The 18,732-nt window shown below is 41.2% G+C and overlaps 1 protein-coding gene across 1 annotated transcript in view; it reads left to right on the top strand.

The window, feature by feature from the left end:
• Positions 1-9,461: 9,461 nt before the first annotated feature.
• fbxo8 (F-box protein 8) overlaps positions 9,462-18,732 on the top strand; it is a gene marked incomplete at its 3' end in the record, with an annotated part of 15,715 nt that continues 6,444 nt past the window's right edge. The window contains exons 1-3 of the mRNA XM_080721807.1: positions 9,462-9,586; positions 11,247-11,373; positions 12,392-12,510. Of these exons, the coding sequence (XP_080577933.1) occupies positions 9,474-9,586; positions 11,247-11,373; positions 12,392-12,510 (359 nt within the window). The 5' untranslated portion in view covers positions 9,462-9,473. The remainder of the gene's footprint in view (positions 9,587-11,246; positions 11,374-12,391; positions 12,511-18,732) is intronic.

The following is an 18,732-nucleotide window of genomic DNA, read 5'->3' as shown; positions in this document are numbered from 1 at the left end:
CCATAACCATAGATCAGGACTGCACTGAGATCATGCAGGAATCGAACAGGATTGGGTCAGTCATTCTGCAGGCTCGCCATCTTTAAGTTTCAGTTCTTAGGCAATAAAACCTGGCCTGGATCAAAGGAAAGACCAAATGAATACAAAAATAACAAATTCAAATAATCTGCTGCACTACAGGCTTGAAACAAAATATTCTACTAATCCTCCCAACTACAGGCTTGTCATTAAACTCAAAACACATCAATTCAAAAGTCAACTTAGTAGCTTACATACAAGCATTACATTCCAAAAGAAATTGTTTTACATTTAGATCCCAAAAAACAAAAACAACATAACATTTCAAAGCACATGGTCAGCTTACCAAGTCACATTGTTCCTCTATCACACACAGCAAGTGTATCGAGTGGATCAGGTGGATCAGGTAGGTGAGGTATATCTAAAAGCCAAATTATTGTATGGGTAAGTATAATGAATGAATTAAAACTGTTAGAAATAGGAATAGTTGTTGAAATAATGAACAGTACATACCTGCAACAGCTCCAGTGATGTGCACCTCACTGAGCAAACTGCAGACTGACTGGTTTTATACTGGGTGTGGTGATGATTGCCAATTGCTGAGCAGCTGTGACTGATTGTGACTTGGGGACCGGGACCAAAACATTGCATGTCGAAATGAAGAAAACATTCCATTTGAAAAATAAAATGAAAATATACAATCTGAACCCTGGGTTACAATTACTATTGTATTGACTATACTTGTACTGTTCTCCATTTTGTCTAATAAAATAATCAAGCGGTTTGAGCTTGTACAAATGCAGAGCCATTCCATGTTAAATCCCATGTTAAAGTTAGCCTTTTTGCTAAATCACCAAACAACTAGCAGACACATTTCAACACACTTTAGCAAAACTAACCAACCAAGCCATTGACAATAAACCATTGCACTGTCAACTTACCGCTGAGTAGATGGGCACAGAATGCAGAAGCATCCAGCAGCATGCGGCTTCCAAACAAACTGAGTGAGGAGGAAGTGGCCTCACCTCAACCGTTATTTATACTCTCTTGCTTAACAAGGTTGCCATGTTTGGTTGGGTTGCCATGTTTGGTTGCAATACCAGGGTTTTCACGGCAGAATTTTATGAAATGCATTTTAAATGCATGAGGTAAGGCTTGAACAGGGGACCTCTGGAATGATAGACAAAGACCATACCAGGTGAACTATGCACAGCTCTTCACAGTGAGAAAATATTACTTTAAATGTTTGTTTTAGAAGCAGAAGAATAATTTGCATAAAACCGCAATATGCATTGAATTATTAAAAAAGCATGTTTCAATTTTTTTTAAATCCGATCTGACAGATCTTTAGATATTGGTCCAAAGTTCATGTAAGAAAAGTTCTGTGCACGTGACGCGAAAGTTCCGGAATAAAAGCGGGTTTAAGTGTTTTACGAACTGCTCAAAATGGCGGAAAATCTAAGGGCGGAGCTTACTTAACAAAGACACAGATGTCTTCCGCTTGAGTCAAGGCACGCGTGTAAGCAAGTTGCATGTCTTCAAATGAAACGAGGCATGACTTATGCCCCTTTAAAGTTTGAGTTTTCAAACGCTTCGTATAGCGCCCCCCCTTTGGCCAATTGGAGTAAGATTGCTTTCAGTGATATTTGGACTAACCCTCTACATATTTGCCAAATGCCATGAACGTGTCACTTTGCATGTATGATTTAGAGGCAGAAGAATAATTTGCATGAAACTGCATTATACAGTGAATTATTAAAAAATAATGTTCCGCTTTAAAAGAAATCCGGCCGCTGTGCGATGACCGTATTGGTCCAAAGTTCATGTAAAAAAGGTTTCGCGCACGTTACGCGAAAATCCCAGGAGGAGATACATTTTGACTGTTTTTCATATAATTCAAAATTGTGGGAGAGGTAAAGGTCAGAGGTCAAAAGTCAGAGTGTAAAAGTTGTTCGGCATGAGGAGACGCATAAGTGTATACAGGTTTCATGGCTAGACCTGAAACAGAGCATGAGCTTTACCTGTTCAAAGTTGGCATTTTTCAAAGGCTTCCTACAGCGCCACCCTTTGGCCGATTGTTGCGAGCTTCGCGTTTGTTTGGCATAGTCCTCTGCCATACTGCCGAGTTTCGTAAAAAGCGACTGCACGGTCTAGCCACAAGTGAAAAAGTGGCGGAAGAAGATGAAGTCCAATATCAAGGAGTGACCTTTTGGCCACTTCGTGGCCCTTGGCCACTATTAACACATTGTCTTTATATCTATATCTATGTATATTTATATCTATCTATCTATCTATCTATCTATCTATCTATCTATCTATCTATCTATATAAGAAAATCCTTAAATAAATACATGAAATAACTAAGAAGTAGTGAATATAGCTGATCAAGCGTTGTGTGCCTGACCAGCTATTTTCAGTGGTTTGGGTCCCGGGTAGACTAAATGTCTAATTTCTCTTTTGGGTCATGAACTACAAAGTTTAGGAACCACTGTTCTAATTCACGCACAGTATTATTCCTCTGTTTATTAACATACACTTACACACTTTATTATTTAGTAACATATAATTACATAACAGGTAGCCTGTCAATCCTTTATAAGTGTTAGCCTGCGTTATGTACATACATACACTGTATTATTTGCACGTTATTATACTTTTTTGTTTATTACATACAGTATGCCTCACATGCATTACATGTTATGCATTGATTGATGTATGGCCCTTGCAGACTCCTGATTTTTCAGGCCAGTTATGAAAGAATGAGTGATTCACATATTTTAATTACATTTTACAATGTGGGCATTTAGCTTAATCCAGAGGGATTTAACAATAAGCTAGGACAGCACAAGGTGCAATAGTAGGTATAAGAAATCGTAGGTAAACCAATAACTAACAGTGGAATAACATGGAATAACACACACGCAAACGCACACGCACGCACGCACGCACGCACGCACGCACGCACGCACACACACACACACACACACACACACACACACACACACACACACACACGCACATGCAATCTGTAATTAATGGAAGTGTCAGGGCATTCCACATTTTGGTGGCAGAGTAGAGTAATAGAATTATTAGGATTGTCCCATGTTTGTTCTATATTTGGGTACCAAATCGTTGTCAGTCCCTCTAGTATTGTGGCTCTGGGTGTCACTCCCTTTGGAGAAGTAGTCAGAGGGTACTGAGGGCACTGCCCCTTTGACTATCTATTATCCCAGACTAGCAAAGTGTGTTGGAATTAAGTGGGTCATTGTCTTAAGACAGATAGGTCTAAGTATTAAGTAGTCAAATCAGTTTGTTTTTGGAGGTCTGAAACTTAGTTTTTTGATAGATTGAGGAGAACCAAGAGGTGCAAGCATATTCAAAGTGTTATGTTTGGTTGTGCTCGGGTGTTGCCCTCTGAAAATAGCAGATCTAAACAATCTTGTATTTTCAGCATGCAATTAAGTAGGGGTGTAACAATATAGTAACTGTATCGAAATATCGTTTTCAACTTAAAAAACCGAAGTATATCGAAATGAAAACAGCTAAAATCGAATCGTATCGTTTTATTTTGTATCGTATCGAATCGTCAGTGCAAAGAATCGATTGTATCAATACCAGTGTTGGGAAGAACGCCGTTACATTACGTTACGTTACGTAACGAAACTACTTTTCTCGGTAACTAATAACGTAACTTGTTACCTTTCCCCATTCAATAACGCCGTTCTAGTTACTGTAGTGTAAAGTGGCTAGTTACTTTTTCTCTCCGCACGCAGAGGCAGAGCGGCCGCAGAGCGGAGTCTGCCTGTCTGCTGCCTTTGATTGATTGATTGAAGACTTTATTAGAAGTTTGCATAGGAAAAGGTACAGTTTCATGACGGTACAGTTCACTGGTACAAGGTCTACTAAAAGGAGATCCATGAAAAGACTAAGCTTATTTCCACTGGAAACCATTGAAGTATCTCATATAACATTGAATGACAGACAAATAGAACACAGTACTATGCAGTAGATATGTAAAGAAAAACAAAAAAGAAAACAGTAAGTCTAAACAAACAGTATATATACAAAGAAGGGGCAGGGGAGGGTAGGGTTGGGCTAGGTTCATTTTTTACCAGTTGCGAACGGCTGCTGCCTGTAAGTGGTTTTTCAGGGCAATTTTAAAGGATGCTAGTGATCCACACTCCTTTATGGCCTTCGGTAAGGCTTTCCACATTTTGGTGGTATAGCAGAAAAACGAGTTTGACCCTTTGTTGGTTTTGACTCTGGGTTGGAAGTGATCTGTGGCGCTGCCTCTGGTGTTGTAGTTATGGACATCCTTAATGTGTATAAAGTATTTTGACAGGTACTTGGGTATCATAGTGGTGTAGTGTATCTTGTACACCAGGCCCATTGCAAGTTGCTGTACTCTGTCATCTACTCTGAGCCACCCCACTCTTAACTGGTGAGTAGCGGTGAGGTGAGTCTGATAGGGAAGGGTAAGCAGGACCCTAATTAGTTTATTTTGGGCTGTTTGGAGTTTAGTTTTAAGGGCTTGTGGGGCGTCACGATACCATACGTGAACTCCGTAGTCAAATAGGGGCTGGATTATTGCACCAGCTATGGTCTTCAGTGTGTTGAAATTGACCATTGGGGCGATCCTCTGTAGGAAGCGAGTTTGTTGGTTGATTTTATTTATTACTTTAGAAGTCATCTTTTCGCTGGAAAGATTAGCTTCAAGGATACATCCTAAGTAAGAGACCCAGGCAAGTTTATGCCTGGGTCATAAACTTGCCTCTGTGTGTGTGGTAACTCTCACTAGTCAAGTCAAACACATGCTTGGTTTAGCACACTAACTTGATGCACTGTAGAGGAGCAATGATTGGTTGACCTAGCTTAAAGATTCAGGCTAAGCCAATCAGAGACGGCCTTGGGCGGGTCTTAAAAAATACACACAAACTCAAAGCGAACGCACACACATTGTCAGAGACGGAGGCACGGAGCGGAGAGTTCTCCTGTCTCCAAATGCTGGCGAGATCTCGAGACAACAGCAGCTTTGGAACTTGGAAACATTATTTTAACTTTGTGGAGATAAATGGCCCTGAAATCTACTCCACCAAAATCGCCACAGCATGTCACTCTTCTCTCCTCCTGGACGGTGTAAAGAGAAGAGGACCAGGACCATTGTAATGCATACTGTCTGACTGAGTGTCAAGCTGTCAAACGATCCTAGCCAGGATCACATTGTTGTTTGTTTTTCCGATAGTTAACATGCAGTGTGTGTGTGTGCGTGTGTGTGTGTGTGTGTGTGTGTGTGTGTGTGTGTGCGCGCGCGCGTACAGGGGCGTCACAAGAGGAGGGGGGGGGGGTCCCTGGAACGAAATACTTTGAGATGGGGTGAACCAAACTGATTGATTGCCAAGCCACGTAATGCAAGTGCTAGCTAGATATGAAACATGCTTGATCAATGATGCTTTCCATGCAACCTTTGAGTCTGTTAACGCAGTCTGTTGCCTTCAGATAACTACTAAGTGTTGCACAGCAAAAAGGCTACAATGAATATATGCCTGTCAACATTTCTAAACATATCTTTAGCTTTATTGTTCCACTGCATTTCTATATGCATAATTGCTACAATGTCAGGGAGTTGTATTTTTTTCTTTATAAGGTCATTATTGAAGCCCCCTTAAAAAAAAGAAAAAAAGTGTAACTGACTTTTTCCAGAATGCTTCGTTTTGATATATATATTTTTAAAGTAAAGTAAGGTAACTAGTAACGAGTTACCTTTATAATTTAGTAACTAGTAACGTAACAAGTTACTTTTTCAGAGCAGTAACTAGTAAAGTAATAAGTTACTTTTTTAAAGTAACTTTCCCAACACTGATCAATACTACCTACTTGTGCATTGTATTGTGCATATATAAATAAAAAGGGGGGGTTTCATTACTTTTCCTTTCCATATAGCTACACTGGTCTATCGACAAATGTGTGTAATCTCTGTGTTCATGTCAAGGTGCAGGTTTGTCAATATACAATGTCCATGTATTTGGCAGATAATCACTGTGTTTACTTATTTATATCCATAATAATACATGTTTCCCTTAAAAAACTGCACTATCCACACCTTTCACACAGATTTAATTTCTTTGATAAATAGTTACTATATCGATTTTAAATCATTGAATCGAATTGTATCGTGTCGCCATGAATGAACCAATATCGTTCATGTATCGTATCGTCAACCATGTATCGTGATATGTATCGAATCGCTATTAAAATGTATCGTTACACCCCTACAATTAAGTATAACATTCAGCCATCAAGGCCCTCCATAATACCTTTTAGTCGACTAAATGAACTTATATGACAAAAAATACATGACATTTTATTCAAACTATGACTAAAACTAATTCTAAGTTTGCTGTCAAAGTTAACACTGGTATGAAAGTGTTGTGAATGTATTTGCGGACGCATTGTTGTTACATGATGATTGACACATTCTGCAGTGCACCTGCCAATAGACAGGTGTTCACATTCTGTACCTGCTTGGGAATGTTTCATTCCATGTGCACACGCACACACACACACACACACACACACACACACACACACACACACACACACACACACACACACACACACACACACACACTCTCCGTTTCATTCCATTGTTGACGGTCTACTTTAGTAGGAATGAACATAACATGTTGTTCGTTCCTTCACTGTGTGTGTGACAACTGACAAGGCTATGACTCAGCTTACCTTGGCGTTCGGTACTTTGACTTTGACAGTCTGCTTTGACTTGTAAATCCCACCACTCTGGAGTTAAACACAAAAACAGTGAAAATAGCAGATCTGCAAGCGTGTTGTGTAGATCGCCTGTTTTCACTAGGCCAGTGTTTCTCAACCTTTTTTTTTTTGCATGGACACACTTTTCATGTCCCAAAAATCCATGGGCACACCAACATAATACGGTGGTGTAAATATCATCACTGTCGGGGGGAAACCTTGTATCTCCAAGTTTCAAATGTGTACGTTTCTTCGCAAAGTAAAGCCCTGCTTCATCATACAAGGCTGTCGCACAACAGTAGTGAAAACAGCAGATCTACAAGCACACAACGCCTCGCACTGCAAGGCGTTGTGTGCTTGTAGACTAGTTTAAACCATTTTTAAAATGATAAATACAATACTGTCTTTAAAGCAGTTTCAAGGGGCACACTTGACCCTTCTCAGGGGCACACCAAAGGTCCCCAGGCACAGTGGTTGAGAAACACTGCACTAGGCTATTTAAAGATGACTGTCCCCATAAAGACTTGAATTCATGTTTTTCTTTTTTTTTCTTTCTTTTCTTTATTCCTTAGATAGATTCCTAAGGCAATAATTTGATGACCAGCACAGCAGTGGTTCCCTATGGAGACACAAAGAGTCTCCTCAAAATTATTGGCTTAGGAATGCAAAAAAAAAGAAAAAAAGAAAACACAAAATACATAGCCTCCAGGAAGTGAGTAATTAATACTATAATATACTGTAATTCACTATACAGTAGGGCATTCACCAAATATTCGAATATTCGAATATCAAAGTCACAATTCGACGTTGTTCACCGAAGTCGAATATTCGTCTTTTTTTTTTCTCTTTAAAAAAGATATAGTTTATAAAACTTGGCTAGATAGGAAGTCATAAGAATGAGTTGTCAATGCCCCTGGTGGATGAAATTGTTAATGCTCTATATCAGGGCTTCTCAAACCTTTTTAGGCCGTGACCCCCAAAATAAACATATGAACTGGGGACCCCCACCCTGACAAGCACTTGTAATTGTAGGTATTACATTTAATGTGACTCGGTTCCACAGATAAATATTGTGAGAATAGCAGATCTACATGCTCGTTGTGAGCATGTAGATCTGCTATTTTAACAATGTTCGCCTCTTGCTTACTTAATATTTGACAGTTTGGCCAGTCCTGTCGAATATTCGACTATTCGAATACTTTGAGGTCGAATAATTCGAATACTAAAAATCACTATTCGTGAATGCCCTACTATACATTGTGTAGATTGTACCCATTGTGTAAGTTATAACACTGTGTGTGTGTGTGTGTGTGTGTGTGTGTGTGTGTGTGTGTGTGGGGGGGGGGGGGGGGGGGGGGGGGGTGCGTGCGTGCGTGCGTGTGTGTGTGTGTGTGTGTGTGTGTGTTTGTGTGTGTGTACATAGTGCTCATGGGCCAGGCACTGTGGAGGTTGCCTCCCAGACAACAGCAGCAGCTGCAGGAGCAGTTGGCTGATCACCTGGCTGACAGACAGCGCCAGGACCAGAGCGGCGGAGCCCGGAGACCACACCACCACGGTAGGGAATAGGACTATCACGATTATTACATAATCGTCTAATCGCCATTATTTTTCATAATCGTCATAATCGTTTCCATGTTGAAAAATTTTCATAATATTTAAGAAAAAGTCAAAAATAGTGGAAATAGTAGATCTACAAGCTCACAACGCGTCACATCGCAACGTCTTGTGAGCTTGTAGATCAGCCATTTCCATTATAAATGTTCTTTTTAAGTATAAAGTTGTCAAATATGTCAGTAATTTCTTTGTATATTTAGGGTATGTATCATATCTACCATGTGCAACTTAAAAGCCTAAAAGCCAAACAGAAATGTAATTGTCAACAACAGAAACACAATTAAATCCTTAATCACAATTATTTGAGTGACAATTAATAGTCATGTAAAATGTCATACTCGTGACAGCCTTAGTAGGGATGGGTTCGATAAGCCATATAATCGTTTATCGCGATAAGAAAAACACTCGCAATAATCGTATCGTGGAGATTTAATGTATCGCGATATCGTCCTCCGTCATGCACTGGGATCAATTCACCTTTTATTTGCCAAGCTGCATATCCGATACCACTTAAACCCCCTATAATTGGTAAAAGGTACTTATAATATACGTGCTGTATAATATACGTTCTTTTTTTCCACTCTACCAATTCTCTTTGCCAAAAAAATAGCCGATCTACAAGCTCGCAACGCGACGTGTTGTGAGCTTGTAGATTAGAACTAAAGACTAAATGTGTTGACAATTTTGTCAACAAATAAAAACTAGAGAAATATGTTAGGGCGAAGAGGTCCCATAGAACTAACAGACAAGTCATTTTATGCTTGATTGCACTCGGGTGTTGCACTCTGAAGCAGATCTACAAGCTCGCAACACGTCATTTTCAGTATGCAACCGACGCCGTCAAGGCTCTCCAAAATACATTTGTGTAGACAAAATCAACTGTAGATGTAGTCGACTAAAACTTGATTGAAACTAAAGATCACAACAGTATGAACTGAGCAGTGCTGTCATTCATTCAGTGTGTGTGTGTGTGTGTGTGTGTGTGTGCGTGCGTGTGTGTGTGCGTGCGTGCGTGCGTGCGTGCGTGCGTGCGTGTGACTCCAGGTAAAGGGCATCGTGGTTTCATAGATCTGGAGATGTTGCCTCCAGAGCTTGGCATCACCATCCTGTCCTACCTGAACGCTACAGACCTGTGCCTGGCCGGCTGCGTGTGGCAGGACCTGGGCCACGACGAATACCTCTGGCAGGGGTAAGACACTGAGTGTGTGTGTACGTTAGGGCATTCACCAATAGTGATTTTTAGTATTCGAATTATTCAACCTCAAAGTATTCCAATAGTCGAATATTCGACAGGACTGGCCAAACTGTCAAATATTAAGTAAGCAAGAGGTGAACATTGTGAAAATAGTAGAATGTAGATCTGCTATTTTCACAATATTTATCTGCGGAACCGAGTCACATTAAATGTAATACCTACAATTCCAAGTGCTTGTCAGGGTGGGGGTCCCCAGTTCAAATATGTTTATTTTGGGGGTCACGGCCTTTGAGAAGCCCTGGTATAGAGCATTAACAAATTCATCCACCAGGGGCATTGACAACTCATTCTTATGGCTTCCTATCTAGCCGAGCTTTTTAAACTATATATTTTTTAAAGAGAAAACAATAAAAATAAGCAAATATTCGACTTCGGTGAACAACGTCGAATAGTGACTTTGATATTCGAATATTCAAATATTTGGTGAATGCCCTAGTGTGTACGTGTGCGCGCGTGTGTGTGATTTTATGGTTATAAGGGCAAATAATAGACCTGGCATTATTTTACTTTAGCCATTCAAAAGTAGCAGATCTACACGCTCATAGCACTGCAGAGTGACGCACTGCGAGCTTGTAGATCTATTTTTGAAAAATCGTGAACCTTTTAGCAAATCTTTGAATGTATATTTTTCAAAGCAAACCTTTGTAACACAAATCTCTGCTTCCGAGGGGTCCCTGGAGCAACATATTTTGAGATGGGGGTCCGCGGCCAAATACATGTAATTGTGGGGGTCCTTGACGTGAAAAAAGTTTGAGAACCACTGATTTAGAAGAAGGATTTAGAAGACATTTATAGAAGGGGGTCAAACATATTCAAAGATTTGCACACATTTTCGCGATTTTTCAAAAATAGCAGATCTACATGCTTGCAGCGAGGCACTCGGTGCCGCGCTGTGAGCTTGTAGATCTGCTATCTTTCAAAACTTTCAAATTTCAAGGTATCCCCATAACTCTGACAGTATACAAATGGACCAGTTAGGGTCCATTTGGTTCCATTTGTACACTGTCAGAGTTACAGACTTGTATGGGTCAATTTAGACCCCCCTTAAGGAACCCACAGAGTCCCTGGAATCCACTTTTAGAACCACTGGCCTAGTGGCCTACTGTATTTGTGTTAGTCAGGGAATATTATCTGAATACCTGTCAAAGCTGGGAATACATTCCTTACCAAACAATGTCTTCACCAATGTGTTCATAAAGGTGTCTAGTAACATATCTTAACAAAGATTGAAATTCAACATCCCTAGCAAAATGTTTGACAGTTAGGGTAACTTTGGGTCTCATTCACTATACTATAAAGGAACAAAAAAGACTCCCAAAATAATTGATTTAATTGGGATTTGAGGGGTATAACTAAGTGTTTTTAATTATTCTGAATCCATTGCAAGCATTTGTTTTGCACAAAACACATTCATTGGGCTAAGAATGGACCCCACAAAAGTGTGAAAAGTGATGACTCATCACTAAACCATCGCTTTGTGGGGCTGTTTACCTTTATGAACACATTGGTGAATACATCGTTTTTGTAAGGAATGTATTCCCAGGCTTTATTAATATCCCCTGACTATGAGTTGTCCTGTTATGTGTGTGTCCAGGCTGTGTAAATCCACATGGGGGCACTGTTCCATATACAACAGAAGGCTACCGGCTGGCTTCTCATACAGGAGACTGTATTTACAACTGGACGAAGGCAGTCTCACCTTCAACGCCAATTACCAGGAGGTAATGCTCATAAACGCACACGCGCACACGTGCACACGCACATGCACACACACACCAGGGGTGTTGTTGGCTGGATTATTCATGAAGCTTTCCCGGAAGAGAAAGATCCCATGATTGGCCGCTAGTTGCACTGTTTTCCCCCCGCGAGGTACCAAAAAGATTTCTTCTACACAGGACCCCATTTTCATTTTCCTCTTTGATTTTCTAACCTTAATAAACATAGTCATAAATATTTATGGTTCCTGTCGCTAGTGAAAAACTGCCTTTCAATTACCATGATTTTGTGCAAATATGGTCCCATTTATGTTAAAATTGATGATAAAGTTGTGGTGGGCTCCGACCACATTCTCCCATGTATCCCTGTGGTTGCATGTGACCATTGGTAGCCAATAGCATTCCTTATGATTCCTGGGGTACCATTCAAACAATGAAGGCGACACCCATAAAAGGGACAAAAAAAGCGTCATTTTCGCCGCATAGAAACCAATGGCTTCGCACCGTCCATATTTTTTTTACAGTCTATGACACACCCACACCCCCACGCACACACTAAATATACACTCTTGCATTATAACTTAAATTACCCTAATCCAGTGGTTCTCAAACCCTTTCATGTGAATGCCCCCGCAATTAGTATGTATTTGACCGCGGCCCCCCATCTAAAACATTTTTAGAATCTTAAAAATATGTTGTGCCAGGGACCCTCAAACAAGATGTGTGTTGTTGTTTTCAATGACTTTAGAGATTTTGGTGAAAATTGTAGATCTACAAGCTAACAACTTGTCGCATCGCTACGCATTGTGCTCACCAGGAGCAACTAGGGGTTCAGAGTCTTGTTCAATGACTCTTCACCACTAACTCTGGGGGAGCCCGGGATCGAACTGGGAACCCTCCGTGTTTCTCTACCCCATAGCCACTATTTAGTTCATCACTTCCAATATGGTGTGTGTGTGTGTGTGTGTGTGTGTGTGTGTGTGTGTGTGTGTGTGTGTGTGTGCGTGTGCGTGTGCGTGTGTAGGGGATCAGTTATTTCATGTCTAAAGGCATACTAGTGGACCATCCTACAGAGCTGGCCAAGTTTATCTTCTATACACGACGACTCAACTGGAAGATGCTGAGGATCTACCTCGATGAAAGGTACACACACACACACACACACACACACACACACACACACACACACACACACACACACACACACACACACACACACACACTAGGGCATTCACCAAATATTTGAATATTCGAATATCAAAGTCACTATTCGACGTTGTTCACCGAAGTTGAATATGCGCATATTTTTTTTATTTTTTTATTGTTTTCTCTTATATAGCTTATAAAGCTTGGCTAGATAGGAAGTCATAAGAATGAGTTGTGAATGCCCCTGGTGGATGAATTTGTTAATGCTCTATACCAGGGGTTCTCAAACCTTTTTAGGCCGTGACCCCCAAAATAAACATATTTGAACTGGGGACCACCACCCTGACAAGCACTTGGAATTGTAGGTATTACATTTAATGTGACTCGGTTCCACACATAAACATTGTGGAAATAGCAGATCTACATGCTCACAACGCCTCGCAACGTGAGGCGTTGTGAGCATGTAGATCTGCTATTTTCACAATGTTCGCCTTGCTTACTTAATATTTAACAGTTTGACCGAGTCCTGTCGAATATTCGACTATTCGAATACTTTGAGGTCCAATATTTTGAATACTAAAAATCACCATTCGTGAATGCCCTAACACACACACACACATACTTATTGTCAAGTTCACAATAGCCCTTTGAACTCTGGAAAATGTCTGTGAATCAGGTGGGGACATTTTCACAACTGGAGAATGACCGTAACAATTTAGGCATTTACAATAATCAATATATGTACATATTAGATGTAATTTCCTGTGTTATGGTGAATTTTGGGAGTTTGATACCAAATCCAGGAGAAATGAACCAAAAAACAACAACACATCAACACAAATCTAACAGACTGACGACAGTGCTGTCAATGATGGAAATCTGTATCACACATTTATACAATAAATGTCTAGGACGAGTGGATCACAGTCCTAAGGTTTTTAGCGAGGGTTCTGTCAGCATCCCTGTGTTGGCTGATCTGAGTGAACGAGTGGGGGTGTAGGGGTTGATCAGGTTTTGGAGGTATGGAGGAGCCATACCTTTGGCTGCTTTGAAGGTCAGCATCCGTGTTTTTTATTCAGTGCGGGCCGCAACCAGGAGCCAGTGGAGGCAGCAGAGAAGGGGGGAGACGTGTGAGAATTATGCATGGTTGAAGACCAATCGTGCTGCTGCATTTCGGACCAATTGGAGAGGCTTAAGTGCACATGCTGGGAGGCCAGTGAGGAGAGAAATACAGTAGTCAAGTTTTGATAGGACTGGGTGAGGAGCTGGGCTGACTCCTGGGTGAGGAAGGGTCTGATTCTATGGATGACTGTAAATAAAGTCCGCTGACTAGGCGAGGGGCGGTTGACACTAGGGCATTCAGGAATAGTGATTTTTAGTATTCGAATTATTCAACCTCAAAGTATTCGAATAGTCAAATATTCGACAGGACTGGCCAAACTGTCAAATATTAAGTAAGCAAGAGGCGAACATTGCAAGAGCAAGAGGCGATCTACATGCGACAGCAAGAGGCGTTCACCGAAGTCGAATATTCGCTTATTTTTTATTTTGTATTGTTTTCTCTTTAAAAAAATATATAGTTTATAAAGCGTGGCTAGATAGGCGGTCATAAGAATGAGTTGTCAATGCCCCTGGTGGATGAATTTGTAAATGCTCTATACCAGGGGTTCTCAAACCTTTTTAGGCCGTGACCCCCAAAATAAACATGAACAAGCACTTGGAATTGTAGGTATTGCATTTAACAACCCTTCCGTAGCCGCAGGGAGCCCCTTAAAAAACCTCCTGCCGATCAATCTTCTATTTATTTATAAACATGTTTAAAAAAAACAAAGCACCAAATGATAACAACACATGGTGTAGCGCTCGGTGCGAGCGAGCGATCCGTGTACAAAGCACTATTTTAGTAGCTTAATGACTAGTATAGTAGTATTAAGCCAGGGGTTTCCAATTTTTTTTGTCTCAGGGCACCCCATAATTATTATTTTTAATCCGAGGCACCCCTACATTATAATTTTCACTCCCAGCACCTTATATTTATAGCATATCGTCGTTGTCGGGTGGAAACCTTGTATGTCCAAAACCTTTCGATTTCTATTTATCATCTAAAAAATGTATTAAACTAGTGAAAACAGCAGATCTACAAGCACACAACGCCTCACAATGCGAGGCGTTGTGTGCTTGTAGATCGGCTGTTTTCACTAGTTTTGTGCGACAGACAGTCTTGTATGATGAAGCAGGGCTTTGCTTTACCAAAAGACGTACATATTTGAAACTTGGAGATACAAGGTTTCTGCCCGACAGTGATGATATTTTAGTGATTATGTTGCGAGGAAAACGTTGAGATAATAGCCATTTTGGTTAGAACTGACTGAAAATGACTTTGTACTTCAAGTTTAAAATGATACTAAATATAATTTTTTCAAGTGTCCAAATAAATTCCAGATACTACCAAATGATCTCGCGGCACCCCTGGACTGCCGTCGCGGCACCCCGGGGTGCCCCGTCACCCACTTTGAAAACCACTGGGTTCTAATCACAGAGTATATATATATATATAATAGAGAGCGGACCAGCCCCGCCCCCAGCTATCATTTCAATGCAAGTGCTCAGTGGCGTTTTGAAGCATGCGGAAGTAGCTGAATTCCAGTGCATTGTGGGTGAATCCAGGTGCATTCTGGGGGAAATTGGCCTCTACCTAGAGACCAAAATGTTTGACGCCGAGACGTAATGACGTCACAAACAACGTCGACGTCCATTGAACCCTATTGTAGACCCCAGTGGCGCGCTCTTATGCTCGTGCATGTATCTTTCACCCCGCCTGAAATTCCAACTTTGGCCAGTAGGGCGGCCGATTCAACGTTTACAAGCCGTTCTGGGGTAGCCTGATTTCAGACTCTACGCTGGAGCTTGAGTCTGAAGTTGTCCCTATCTAACATATAATTTTCCGAATGTCTGTCTGTCTGTCTGTCTGTCTGTCTGTCTGTCTGTCTGTCTGTCTGTCTGTCTGTCTGTCTGAGTGTCTGAAACAGTGTTTCTCCTCAGTGGCTGGAGCAATTGATCTGAAATCGCATCACCATTAGCATATGAACACACCTGACATAACTGTGAAGCCCGTTTGTCACTTTCACAAATCGTATGCTGTATATTGGCATTTTTATGGTGTATCTATATCTATTCTGGGTTAGGGTTAGGGTTAGGTGTCTGGCCCTGTTACAGATGTTGTCCAAAAATCACACAGATCGATACACAGTATCTCCATAGCCATTAAACGAAACGGGTATTTCTTACATTGATGCTCCTACATATTATCATGCAAGCACCAGTTAAAGTTACTTTCCATCCCTCATATACTGTGTGCACAGTGCACACCCCATAACCCACACACTGACTGCACATAATTTCAGAGCTCATATCTTTGAACGGGTAAGGGCTAGTTCTATTTGATTACAAAGGGGAGGGGATTTGAAATCTGAAATTCCCAATCACAAGAGATCTGGTGGGAGGGGTTGTGTTTGACTTGTGTACACAAAACTTTCCCCCCTCCCCCTCCCCTCTATGACAGGCACCAAACAGGTCATTGTCTTTGATGTTTCATTGATTAGAGAGAATCACTAACGAGCTATTCGACACTTGTATGGCTCAATCAATGACTGCAGTTCGGAGCCTTTTGAAGTTCAAAGGGAGCAATTAAGAACTCTGGTGAGCCACCCCTCCCTCCACTGTTTCTGTTGATTTTCAAAAGTTAAACCCACCCCTCCCCGTCTCGCATTGATTTAATTGGTCGGTTTGCAAGACACCGACAGAAAGACGCACGTCATATGACACCTCCAGACCAAGAGAAGCAGTCCACTCAGAGAGTGGGCGGGTCTATTGGCTGGAGCCAGGCAAGTTCTGGGGGCTTGGTTCTAATCAGTTTGTTTTGGGCTGTTTTTGGAGCCTTGTTTTCAGGGCCTTTGAGGCGTCATTAACTGACCACTACAATAACTGCTGTTAGAGGCTACAGCCATGCTGTCATCCTCTCCCCTCAGCCTGTCTAAACCACAATGATGCAATCCTCTTTTAAAAGCTCCCAGCACGGAAACCACACTACACAAACACACATGATCTCTGTCCACACGCATTTGTTTGTGGCACCGTCTCTCTCTCTCTCTCTCTCTCTCTCTCTCTCTCTCTCTCTCTCTCTCTCCTTCCCCCCCCCTCCTCCCCCTCTCTCTCTCTCTCTCTCGCTCTCTCTCTCTCTCTCTCCCTCCCTCCCTCCCCCCCCCCCCCCCCTCTCTCTCTCTCTCTCTCTCTCTCTCTCTCTCTGTGTGTATAAGCAGTTGTGTGGGCCAAGTAAGTAAGACTGACTGACTGCTTGAGTACATCAAGTTTTTTTTTAATGTTTTGTTGATTTGTTAATGTTACATTTACCCTGTACTACATGCACATTAAATCATAATAGTATGCAATAGGACTTTAATTTCATTTCATTTATAGATTAAACACGGACACAGAAGAATTCTCTTCTCTCACAGTGTTTAGCCTGCATGAGGCGGTGACAAATATAGTCAGACACGTGCGCACAGACATCAAAGGGGGCTTGAGCCCCTGCCCTTTTATCCCTCTGTAAAAAAGTGTCCTCTCCAGACCATGAATGCAGTTTTTACTATGGTGAAAGAAATGCAAATGCTCTCTTTCCATACCATACCTGAAGGCAGCATTCAAGAGAATTGCCTTGTCCAAACTCTCCTGAACTTGAATGCAGCATTTCAAGTCGAAAGAATTGCCCTCTCTGTGTAGAAATCCATGCCGTTACGCCACATCTGCAGTGTTGACTCGATTATACTAGTGTGTACTGAGCATGGTTCATTTCAAATGAAATTAAAGTCCTATTGCATACCATTATAGCCGCTTTCCAATCCGAGGGATTCACACTTTGAAGTGCACATTTCAAGGGCTATGACGTCACTGAGCCGCGCCAAATAGCGTATCTACAAGCTCACAATGCGTTGCGTTGCGACGCATTGTGAGCTTGTAGATCTGTGACCTGCATGGACGGATTAACCCCCGCGAGGGCCCCTGGCCGATAATTTTTTAGGGGCCCCCCAAAAAAAAAAAAAAAATTTTTTTTCAATTTTTTTTTTTTTCCAAATATTTTTGAATTGGGGGGGGGGGGGGTGGCAAAGGTCAGGCCAAAGGTGGTACTGCAGCTGAAAATGCTCTGAGAGCCATTCAAAAATGAGAGGCTCTCTATTCAGGAGTGGTAATTTAGCCTCAAACCTTTTGAAAAACGTTTTTGGGACATAAACAATATGACATAAATACTTTTTAAATGCATGGTGTATCACCTTTAAGCCATGATGATCATCTGTGGACCAAGAAAGCACCTGTAGACAACAGAGGAGGGGCCCACACATTTGATTTTTGCTTAAAATATACATTTAATTTTTGTAAATTGTCATTGACCACGCAGGCCAGTTCCCCCAAGGGCCCCTGAGAGCCAAGGGCCCCTGGCAACGGCCCCACCGGCCCAATGGTTAATACAGCCCACCAGTGACCCTTGAAATGCGCACTTCAAAGTGTGAATTGGAAAGCGGCTTATGATTTAATGTGCACTATTTTTTGAAACAGTGAACATGTGTGCAAGCAGTGGTGTAAAGTAACGAAGTACATTTACTTAAGTACTGTACTTAAGTACACTTTTGAGTTATTTGTACTTTACTTGAGTATTTCCAATTTCCAATACTTTTACTTCTACTCCACTACATCTCAGGTCCAAATATTGTACTTTTACTCCACTACATTTATGTGAAAACTTTAGTTACTAGTTACTTTGCAGATATAAATTATAATATTATAAAACATACATAAAGCACTTTAGCTCTATTTTATACCTTGGCTATTTGAAAATAGCCGATCTACAAGCTCACATGCGACGCGTTGTGAGCTTGTAGATCTGCTATTTTCAAACATTTAGTACTTTTACTTTTGGTACTTTAAGTACATTTTGATGCAAATACTTTCATACTTTTACTCAAGTACATTATGAATTCTGGACATTTACTTGTAACTGTACATCTACAGTGCAGTATTGATACTTTTACTTAAGTACAAAATGTGAGTACTTTTTCCACCTCCGCTTCTAAATCCTTCTTCTGAATCATTGGTCCTCAAACCTTTTCATCATGTCAGTGGACCCCCCCCAAAATGACATGTAATTGGCCGTGGACCCCCTTCTCC

This window comes from Nannobrachium achirus, assembly GCF_963921795.1.
Source record: "Nannobrachium achirus genome assembly, chromosome: 3".
In the NCBI taxonomy this organism is placed as follows: Eukaryota; Metazoa; Chordata; class Actinopteri; order Myctophiformes; family Myctophidae; genus Nannobrachium; species Nannobrachium achirus.
Note: the sequence above shows the minus strand (reverse complement) of the source record. Positions and strands in the feature narration are given on the sequence as shown.